The following is a 12,276-nucleotide window of genomic DNA, read 5'->3' on the forward strand; positions in this document are numbered from 1 at the left end:
TATGTATCAACAGGTCACGAAACCTTTATTCAATAAGACCAATGTACATAGAATTTTACAATATTACGAGTTTAAAGTTTAAAACTATAAGATTAAGAACCTTTTTATTATATTTTTAAAAGAACTCTTTTCTAAAATGTGTTCTGCATTTACACCTTTATTTTAATATTTTTGAGAAAATGTACCTTGAATCAGCCTACTCACGGTGATAAAAATATGGGCAACAGACTCTCTGTAGAAAATTATAAAGTCTAGGTTTGAGATAGACACATCCTTACTCTAAAAAAGGGTAACCTCTAGTACAGACACTCCTCCCAACTTACATAAGGAAACACAAAATATAGGCTGAAGGATACAATACCATCCCTTTTATGGCCTCGACCCTTGAGGAGTCACTTAAGACGCTCATTATAACGTCATTTCTTTTCATTACGCCTTTAAAGGCGAAAAACAAGAGTATGTTTGAAAATTGATAGACGTATAATTTTTACCTTCGAGTATAAAAATAAAATTGCGTTCACCTGGAGACTGTAAATCGTAGTAAGCTTTAACATTTTATTTAGATCAAATCTTAGTATCCAGAGTAATTAAAGTAATGGGACTCAAGAGATGTAAAGATGATAAAGAGAATTTTTATAGTATACCATTAACTACTAGATTTTATTACGCACTATTTAGGTTGTTGCTTTGAGTTATCAGACTTGGCCATACCAGAATTTAAAGAGGGTAGAATATTAAACATTCCATACAGTTATAACATAATTACATTACAATTTATATAGAAATCAGTGATAAAAATCGATTGATAGGCCAATCGCACATAAAATGTACAGTATACTTCACAAAAATATATCAAGTGATTATGATGAATTAGTCATTAATTAGTAATTTCTAAGTAGTGTAGCCAGAGGGAGGATCGCGGGGACAAGCCCTTGCTTTGTGTCGGATTGCGATCGATCTGGAACTCTATTTAATAATAAATCAATCCAGCTGCGACAAGTCTCCAGCGAATTCACCATTTTACTGACTGTCTGTTTCCTGACAATCACGCCCAGAATTCGAGCTCATAGCTGTTAAATGTAGGCAAGCTGTGAAAGTTTGTCATGTAGATGTTCTATAGAATAACACACATGTATTGCCTATATACTATATATATATATATATATATATATAGGCGATCCCCGTGTATGTGTTATTCTATAGAACACCTACATGACAAATGTTCACAGCTGGAACTCTGGACACCTTTCTATAAAAAAGTGAACTTATTAGTAACTGTTACAACTTTACCCATTTCCCCAAAAATGGGGCGGCTTAATTTTTTAAACGAAGACCCATGACATGACATCTCATTTTAAAGGTCTTGATAAAAGAAGAAGAACAGTGGAAACTAAACTTTTTAAAAATTAAATGAGGCATCCACATTCAGAAGGAATAGACAACCACTTTCCTTACAAACTCAAACCTCAAGGCTTCCCTTATCTTATCAGGTTTGAGGAAGTCCAGTATTATGTTCAGTTTCTGGTTAGAGTTCAAGTTGAGACAGGTTTTTGTGATACTTTACGTAGAAATGAAGTCATTAAGTCAACAAGATTGTATTATGATCCTGATGATGCGAGGCTACGGAGACCAGGTGAGATCTTATGATGAAGTAAGGAATTTATTTAATAATACTTATCACAATCGAAACCCTGTATCTAATCAGGAGTTCAAAAAACGTTTCCAGGAAACAAGCAGCGTTAAAAACCGCCCCAAACCTGGACACCAAAATCGGTTACAAACATACATTACTACTTGACGTTTTACAATCTGGTGTAGAAGATCCTCATGCCTCAACAAGAAATGTTTCTTAAATATTAGGTATATCTCAAACATTAGTTTGTAAAGTTTTATCTGACAGTGGTTATAAAACGAACAAAATTCATTTAGTTCATGGGCTAAGTGAAGACGATTTTTGATCGTTTCGTGAATTTTGTGAAATAATCATGCAGGACATTGGTAATAATACAATTAGATTAAACAACATTCCTTTCTCAGATGAAGCAACTTTCATGTTAACCGGTGACGTTAACAGACACAATGCTCGTTATTGGGCTGATTTTAACCCTCATTTGATGAGAAAACAACATAACCAGCACCCTGGAAAATTAAAAATTTGGCTTGGCATTATGAGGGATCAGTTTGTTGGGTCCTTTTTATTGATGGAAACCTTTAATAGTTCTTCATTTTTAAAATTTTGAGCCCCCCCCCAAAATCTAATTAGTGTAAGGAAAGTGGTTGTCTATTCCTTCTATACCTTCTGAATGTGGATGTTTATATTATGCTTCAATTAATTTTTTAATTAATTTCAATGTGCTGCCATTTTGTACTGGGTTGAGATATAAAAGTCTAGTTTCCACTGTTCTTCTTTTATTAAGACCTTTCAAATGAAATGTCAAGTCATGGGTCTTTACGTTTAAACAATGAGCTTCCCCCTTTTTGGGAAATGGGTAAAGTTGTAACAGTTACTAATAAGTTCACTTTCTTTATACAAAGGTGTCCCGAGTTCCATCCCTCCATCTTTATCCATCAAAAACTAAACATTGTGTATACTTTTAACTCAAACTGTAGATTAAAACATAATAATATTTAATTATTTTTTAATCTAATTTTGCTTATATTGGTTGCATTTACATTGCCTATTACAAATAGTTGGGTATTGTAAGTTAACTCTCTGGGTTGGACAATGGAATTATTTACGTGCTCATGGGATAAGTCACTTTACAAAAATATGTCCATTGAAAGTAGAAGTAAATTGCATATAGTATTTATGGTTTTATCAATTAATAAGAGTAATGGGTACAGCACTGAATTTGCAAACCCCAGAAAAAGTTTAATGCTATTTCCCCGAAGAAGCTTAGAACTCTTATATAAAGGCCGTACAAGAAATATTTAAAAATGAATTTGGGTTAATATTTCACAATATTTTTCAAGGAAACCTAAAATACTATTAATTATATTATTCTAATAGACTTATGCGACGTTAAAAGTCTGTATGTTTTCTGGGAGACGACGGTTCTGAATGTGAGAAGTCTGTAATTCTGTATTACATGTAATTCTGTAGCTCTCTTAAACATACTTTGAGAACTTTTACAGGAACAGATGCAACCTATTTAGTATCAAATTGTCCAAAACCCTAAATGCCAGATATTTTCCACGACCGTAAATACTAACCTTTTTTCTTTTTTTCGTCTCGTATAATAAATTGAGATCATAATAACGATATACACCTTGCTCATACTGAAGATTGTCCACATATCTTTGCCATTACTGACTAACTGAAGTGCAACTCGAAGCTTGCAAAGATATTTTGAGACCTCAAAATTCGACTTGATTTTGAACAAAAAAAGTGCACAATTTAATTTCCACAAAAATAACATACTTCTAAATATGTATTTTTATAATATATTTCTTAAACAAAATCTAAAGCAACATATCTATTTCATTATTATTTTTAATTTGTATGCGTTTTTTTCAATGATATTTTTCTGCTCTGCGGATTCTTTTATATAAGCCCCACCCACAGAAAGAACTTTTCAAACAAATTGAAAATAAGTTAAAGATGTAAATTATAAACATTTTGACCTCTTCCGGAATGAACATTCCTAATTATCTAAACATTGCTTATTTAAACTTATTTTATGAGGTAATATAGTGCTAATTTATGTACTTAAGGTCGTAATAGCACGTACTTAACCTTCTTTTGGTATTATTTGCTAATTTTGAAGATTTTTAGTGCGATTTAGTAGAGTTTCTTTACCTGGGTGAAGAAGTAATAGTAAACCTTGAGTCCGTGGTCGGCGAAGGCCTGGGCGAAGTGGTTGGTAGGACAGATGAAGAAATAATCACCCACAACATCGCCAATCATCTTCTGATTAAGATAACCATCATTCGCATGTTCCCAATCCGTATACTGTAAAAATAGCAATCACAGATTTAGTAAGCAATTTATGAATTCCAGTATTCTGGAATACATTTAGTTGTTTTATGTTGGTAGTGAAAATAGAGGAGTAGCTGGAAAACAAAATAAATTACAGAGGAAAAAGGAATGGTAGATAGGGGGGGGGGGGGGAGTAACATTTACTTAATGAATTCTGGTTCGCCATTCTGGCTCCGCATTCCTAGGAAAGCAGAGCCCGTTCTTTGTTAATTGATAGATAAACACCAATTCTAATTCAGATGTATTCAAATTGTCAATAACTAATACTTAGTATACAATTATTTAACGCAATGATATTCTTCTTTTCCCAAGCAATTAGATTCCTCAGTTATCTGACATTGTTTTACCAACTTGAGCTAATTTTAAACATTTCGTTTGGGTTTTCACTTCAAATGTCTGTAATAAACTGTAATAGGCATATTCCACCGAGGATAGGTGGACATGCTGACTTAGACGTTACAATAGAGCCCGCCACAAAGAGAACTGCTGCTGTGCAGTGCTGCTGCAGCAGACAAACACGATGTATAATGTAGTGTGGATATTGCAATGTGGGCAATTAGTGTCGGGGTCTAGTCGGACACATTAGAGAGGCCTATTACTGATTTCACTCTAATTACTCAAACATTTATTGATGTTCTGTTTTAGTGTTGGTAAACTAAAGCCACAAACAAAAACATTACCCGTTGTACTGCATAACAATATAAATCATAGTAAGACGATATATTTTAATGAAATATTGGCCAAATGACCAAGAAGTGTTTCCTGATGACTGATTTCGAATACCTCTTCTTATAGTGTGGGATACTAGTCAACAAGGAACGTTAAGTGTGCTTTGTACTTGAGTACAAAACTTGAGTTGTACTTTAAATACAAATCATTCGTCCATTAACTATTAAATATAACAAATAATACTGGCATTGAAGAATCAAAACTTGAATGTAAATAACAAAGAGAGATTTTTAGGAACAAAACAAATTAACTGTGTCAGATATCAACAAAAAAAATCTGCGATGAAGGTTCCATATATAAAAATATCATATTTAAAAAATTGGCACCCGTCTCTACGAATTCATTATATTCATATTTTACGGATATTTATTTCATTATTAATCCGGAATGTTACTTATTTTATTTCTAATCTTACTGATTTAAATTTATTTGGTACAATATGGTTTTAATACTGATATTTTTGGAATTACATACGTACTCAAATAAATAATTACATCTGATATTTTACAAAGTTCTATAGCTTTTAAAATTCAATTTTATCGCTTCTTCAATGTTGTAGAACATATATATATATATATATATATATATATATATATATATATATATATATATATATATATATATTGCAATTTGTTACGTTATTGTCATTCACTGTTTTTATTTCGCTGAACTAAAGTAAATACTGTAATTATTATATGAGACGGCTAATTAAACAACGAATATTTTGTATGGGAGTACAATTATATGTATTCAGCATATGGTGCTGCTTGGGAACAGTCCTAAAGAAAGGAGGAATTTAATTGAGCGGTTTCCCGATTTATCTCTAATCTAAAGACCTTTGAAACTTTTCGTCGGCTTTTAAGTGAAACACGTACTTTCTTATAAGAACTGCCAATAAGTTAAGTAAAAACCATAAGAAAAACGTATCATATTTTGGATTTAATAGAAATAAAAAGTTACGTACGTTTCGAACGAATTGAATTTTATAGAACTGAAGGTACCTGAAAAAGCTTACCTCACTATAATTGAATATTGCCCTTAGATACTTTCTAGTGGTATTGAAAGTTATCATCACTCCAGTTATGTTTTATTTATAGGTGAATATATACTTTCGAGGAATTGTATAATAAAATATCACTATGTGCATATTGGGCACAGAAGAGTCCTTATGATCGTTGGTTAGGTCTTCCCAGAAGCAGTTAGTTTAAATGTGTAGTGTGGTATACTGTATTTGGAGATTACCTATCAAATGTCTTTAAAAAAGTAAAAGTAAAGAACGTCTTATTTTACCAGGCGAAGTTAGGGCTAAGAAGCCCTCTCTAACACTTAACCTGGGGACCAACGGCTTACAGGTGACTTCCGAACCATCACCAATGGCCGGGCAGGCGGGCGCTTGCAAGGACAGGATCGCTCAGCAGTCACCTATCCAAGCAGCGGCCCCGCTCGACGTTGCTTGATCTGGTTATCTTGCGATAACCGCCGTACCCGCTACACTGCGCTACACTGTTTGGCAAACAGCCTGTGTGTTTTAGGCTGTTCGTAAAGAACTTTTTGAGACCCGTTATATAAATTTCCATTTGCAACAAGATTCGACTTTTGGTTCATTTATGATAAAGCACTAGTTAATTTCAGAAATAATATGAGGATCCTTGGATTGCATAGGAGACGAGGACCGATTAGTTGGCAAGCTAACAGGTTGAGTTTCATGTGCATCAGATTTGCGGCAAGACTATTAACTGTTTTGAACTAAACATATTTTTTTAAACCACGACACTTAAAGTTAAGCATATGTTTAGTGTGTTGTATATATTCAATATTTTTATATTCAATATATACATTTTGTTATAAATTTGGTTGATGCCGCTATACAATTTTTGTGAACACAAGTAAAAACCACGTACTCATACAGTGTGTAGGATACTGTGTAGCCAACTATCAAAACCCAAAAAATCCTTGCATTTTCCACATCCAAGGTACCACAGCAGTATATGGTTGTAGTGTTGAGACACGCAGCATAAACGATTATACGTCTATTACTTGTGATCAAACACACATTTATGATACACGTGATCTACGAGAAACATCTGGTATGCAGCAAATATGATGCAAGTGGGCTGTTGCGTAATCTTAAAAAAATCACTCAGACTCAACCTGCTTTAGCAGTATATAGGACTCCCCTTGGATTAAGTCGTAAGTTATGTAAATATGCAACAGGGTTTTGGAACGATAGATTGAAGTGAGGTGGAACAGTATAAGAGACAATTCTGGTCGCTAATTAAGAAATGGCACCATTTGAATCTCTTACGCACACTTTGCAAGTGTGAGAAAATCTAAACACCCCACAAAATGCATTCTTTTTGACTTTTCAAAAAGCTCTTATTTTTTCACCTATTTTAAGAAGTTAAGGCCATTAGATTTGTTATTAAATTATCTAAAGGAATTATTTGTGTAAGTGTTTAAAACAATATAATGAGTCTTGTGGTATTTAAAGTTTTAAGTGCCGAAATTTTAAAACCATAAGAAATATTTTAATTTTAATATTTGTTTTATTTCTCTAATTTGCTTTAATTAATCTGCAAGGTTTTAAATTTTCGTTAAAAACTTTCTTAGATGGACATTTCTAATTATTTTCTGTTATAAAATTATATAATTGTTGCTAATATTTGATATAATAGTTTAAGTAAACCATTATTACAACATTATTATAGCAATGTAGCTCTGCATATATGCAAAAAAACAAAAATACATGTTAAATGTACTATTGACAATAAATATGAATTATGTTATAGCTACCTGAAAAATAATGGCGTCCCTCTCAAGCCTCGTGAAGTTCTTGAAAATAGTGTTGATGATATCTAAAAACTTGTCTCTCTGCAGGAAACTCGGGCCATCTTTCTCGAAGTAGTCTATGAAGTCGTAAAGGATGAAGTAAGTACCTGTGTAAACATAAGTTTAACTGATGACAAAGGCTTCAGAAAATGTTGTTTTATATAACTGTTAAGGAATCCTCATAAAATGAGTGTTGTGAAAGTCGTCAACACTTTCATTAGACGTGGCCTGAAAAGTGAGATATTTCAAAGTTGTGTGTACAAGAGGCCCTTAATTAATTATACAAGGCTCGTGTGAATATCCCTTCCTCTTGTCACTCTCTCGTCTTCTCCTCTTCTTCTCAGTTTTCATAATTTGATTAAACAGATTGCTTCTTTATGGGAAATATGAAGATTATAGTATTTCAGTGTAAAGCATAGTAATTAATGTATAGAGCCACGTTTTTATATGAAAAATTATATATTTTAGATTTATTTATGCATGTAGTTAAAGATAATAACTGTATTTTGAAACATAAAGATTTGTTTAACAGGAGTAGATTAAAAAAAAAAAAAAAAAAAAAAAAAAAAAAAAACAGTATAAGATAAAGTAATTGTAATTATGTGTTGTTCTATACACATAAATTACAAACATTTTTAATAATCAATAAATTCAATGCATCTTATTTGGTAACGGTGATCTGGTTATATTCACCAGCATCACATAAAATATAAACTAGGAAACAAACACAAATTCCTTTAAATTTTTAAAGAAACAAAATTGTATACATTTTGGTACGTTTTGTAGTGATATACGAGTTCTACAGTGTTTTCAGTTTATTTATAGTTATATTTAAAATCTATTTAGATTAGGCCTACACATTTTTGAATTTTGTCCTTTAGCGAGGTAAGTAATTGACATTTCCTGTCGGATGTAATTGCTAAAACATAAAAGTTTATCAATTCAGAGAATAATATACATTACATAGGTTCGGAGACATGTGAATTTGACAAAATATGTACTGGTTGGTACGGATCTGGAATTTAACAATATGTCAGTAATGATGCGAGGATGGTTGTAAGGGAGAGCCAAGGTTACATACTAAAAGTCAGATTGCCTCAAAACATGTTCAAACGAGTACACGTACTCAGCTACATGTATGAAGATATCACTATTGATGAACTACACACGTCACGTACACTCATTCTAGTGAAAAGAGGTATACATTTTACTATACTATACTTGTAATTTACAAATAACCGTAACAATGAGAAGTGAAGTTACGAAATAGAATAAAACCTTGTTCCAGTTTATCAACAGGACTACAACTACAAATTCTATTTCCTTGCAACATGTCCTTAGTGTTACAGTATAGTATCTTAGTATTGTATTAGGTGCAGTTCTGCCTAACACTATATTAACACCCAACCCACAAGGGATATTTTAAACACGCGTTTGATTATTTGCTGCTGCTCATTCCTTCGCCAATAGTTTACTTTTCATGCTTTTTAATGGAATACCGCAATTGGTATTCTGATATATTTGTGGAGTCAAATTTGTGTTTTAAAGGAAAAATAAATCTGTTTATTGCTATATTGAGGTATTATAACTTGCTGAAGAACTGATGAAATGCCTCAGAAATTTGTTCAAACTAAAAACAATTATTTGAACATCATATAAACCAATTATTTTTAGTAAATTGTTTTTGTAATTTATATGAGCAAAATGGCTTTTCCAGTTGAGCGAAATACAATGTTAGGGGTGGACATTACATTTTATAACATTACGGAATCAGTTAGTCAATTTTTATTCGGGGTAAAAAAGTCCAATTCAAGATGTCATCATATTTGAAAACACGAGGACTCCAGTGGAAAAAATTAGTAAACAAAATTACAATTTAGTTTTACAAAATTGTCAAATAATATAAATGAGTATGATAAACGTTGCAAATTTTCTCAATGTTGAGTTCCTTAGAAATATGCATTGAAAATTGTCATCCCAATAAACGCAATTGTTGCAAACATAACAGTTATGTAAAAAACTGCAACAAAATAACATTTGTGTTTTTAAAATTTCACTGATACGATTGGTTAATATTTTACATGTTCTCATTTTAAGTTCTTTAGTAAATACTACGTTTCAGAATAACCATATACGTATATACTTTAGTAAGTTAGTAGTTTTTAGTAATTAAGAGTGAATAAAAAATATAAACGTGTTCGAAACATTGTATGGGTTCCAGTAGATCCCTTCTAGGTTAATATTCAATTTTTTAGAGCATACTTTTAATAAACTAGTAAAAGTATGTGTTTACATCCGTCAAACACTACACATTATTCCCTTTCTATGAAATTATAATTCAAACATGTGGATTTTTTATAATGATAAGCATATTTACAGGGATATGTGTTGATATAATTCTTGTGGACATTATAGTATATGTAATAACCGACGAAATTGTAAACGTGGCCTCTATACTTTTGAATTACGTGAGTTACTTTTGCACTATTTCATAATAGTTTACAACTATAACATTTCCAGGTATACGAGATATTGCAGTCTTGTACGCTGAATAAAAAGACAGTTTTACTTATGTGCATACTAACAGAAAGCAGCGGAATCAATTTCAGTTTGGTTTGCAGGAAAACATTCTGTGAAATTTAGTTGATTATTAGTATTATAAAGAGCAAACCTATTTAGGCAATAGAGTTTATTTACAACTCATATAAACTTAGGAGAGGGTATATTGATATAAACAATAATCTAGTAATGTGTTGTTCTATGGTACAATATAAACCGAGAAACAACGTCTGAAAGTGCAAGAATTAAGGACAAAGCAGGCCTCGTGATTTGGAGTTCTACTCGAGAATTTATTGAATGAGTGAAACGTGTTACTCGAGAGGTGCCACGTCTGGTTAAACTGTTCTTCCTAAACATGTCACACATATTTATATTTTATTCAGCTTGAAGTGAGAGCATCCTGGAAGACCTTTTCAATTTTATTTGTTGGAATATACTGTATAATGTAATTTACATAGGAAATAAAATTATATGTCATGGAACTGAAGAATATAGATAAAAATGTGTATCATTGAATATGAAGAACGATATAATATTTGTATCTAGGCTCAAAAAGAATTTATAAGGAAGATAAACATCTAATAAAATTAAATTTTAGGTCTTACTAATTTTAACGATGAAAAATAGTTAACACAGTTGTATTTTTTAAATAGTATTCGTGTTAAAATAATAAAACCGATATTTTCTATAAAAATTAAAATTTTTATTGTAAAATAGACGCAGTGGAATTAGTATTCAGTCTTAATATTAAAACTATAGAAAGTGTTCGTCATTTTATTTCTCTCAAACTTTTAAGAAAACTTACTCAATATAATATAAATATAAATAATAAAAATAATTATATAAATATAAAAAATATAAATAAATGAAAACTCTTTTAACGAATTCAATGTGGCCAACAATATTATCTTATTCAGGATCTACTATTTTATAGAGTGCAACTAATGTAATTAAAATGATACTCGTTAATATTTTAATATTAATTTTTAATAGTGTTAATATTTATTTTGTTTTGCCCTATGGTACCATATTATAATTTTTAACACCTGTACTAAGTTAATAATGTTAAGCTTTTTTATGCATAGTAAGGCAAGATTATGAATACTCCATATTTACTTCTAACAGAAATTTACTACAATTTTATTTCAACGTGTATGTAGACCATTTGGACGGTACCGGGAAACATATGATGGCCTCAAAACCAATTAAACCTGAGAGGCACTCAAAGAACCCTCAAGGACAACGTAAAATCCCAGCGAGGAAGATTCTTGGCCTTCTCATGAGGAGTCTCATCCCTGAATTATCCATACTGGAAACTAGTCCTGGCGTCACTAACATTGGCAATAATTACATTATCGAAAGTCAAATGGGTAATAAATAAATTTAGCCCCTGCAGCAAATCATCTTACAATTACATTATGAAATTTTCTCGGAATTATTGCAAAGAGACCCGGAACTTCTGTGTAAACACCTCTGCGAGCTCTTCAGAGCCATCATAGTCTATGGTTATGTTCCCCAAGCCTGGAGAGTTATAGCACAGTGATCTTCATCCCTAAGCAATGGCAAGTCCTTTCGGCTCATAATATCTCCTCTTTTCTGTTCTTTTAAACTGGTATTCCACTAAAAGAGTTTCTCTGATACTCTCTGACATGCGTATCAGTCATATCTTGAGAATCTGCCTTGTACCAGTTGATAAGCAGGGTGGAGGAATATATTTGTAGGAAGGAAATCTCTCTGTGTCCTTTTTGGATATACAGGGAGCCTTCGACTTTCCGATTAATCTATGGTGTGCTGTGCTGGGAATACAAGAGTCACCCCAGTTCTGTGTCGCTGGAAAGACTCGCTCTTTCTTCTGAAACCGCACATCCCCGTTCGCACACCCAAAGTAGACAGGAAGCGAGCACCCATGGTTGGGAACGGGATGGCGGATCAGAACTAAATCTAGAAGGAAAAAAACACCGTGAATAGCGTGTTCGGATTCATTTACTTGTTTGAAGGTCACCACCAACACAGAGTAGAAAAAAAAAACATCTTTAACTAAGATAAGAACCTTTCTGTCGAAATAATGGTGTATATTCATCTCCTCATGGAGGCTAGTTTTTGACAGAGCAGTAAATCCCTGGAATCTGGTGTCTGCGACCACCCATGATGAAAAAGGCAGCAGGAGGCAAGAGATCCTC

At 32.2% G+C, this 12,276-nt stretch overlaps 1 protein-coding gene across 1 annotated transcript in view; it reads right to left on the minus strand.

The window, feature by feature from the left end:
• Nucleotides 1-12,276, minus strand: part of LOC124369736 (acetylcholinesterase-like) — a 232,858-nt gene that overhangs the window by 36,834 nt on the left and 183,748 nt on the right. Inside the window, exons 6-7 of the mRNA XM_046827802.1 lie at nucleotides 7,502-7,644; nucleotides 3,800-3,952 (exon numbers count right to left, since the gene is read on the minus strand). Of these exons, the coding sequence (XP_046683758.1) occupies nucleotides 3,800-3,952; nucleotides 7,502-7,644 (296 nt within the window). The remainder of the gene's footprint in view (nucleotides 1-3,799; nucleotides 3,953-7,501; nucleotides 7,645-12,276) is intronic.

The sequence above is a fragment of the Homalodisca vitripennis genome, chromosome X (assembly GCF_021130785.1).
Source record: "Homalodisca vitripennis isolate AUS2020 chromosome X, UT_GWSS_2.1, whole genome shotgun sequence".
NCBI classification, from domain to species: Eukaryota; Metazoa; Arthropoda; class Insecta; order Hemiptera; family Cicadellidae; genus Homalodisca; species Homalodisca vitripennis.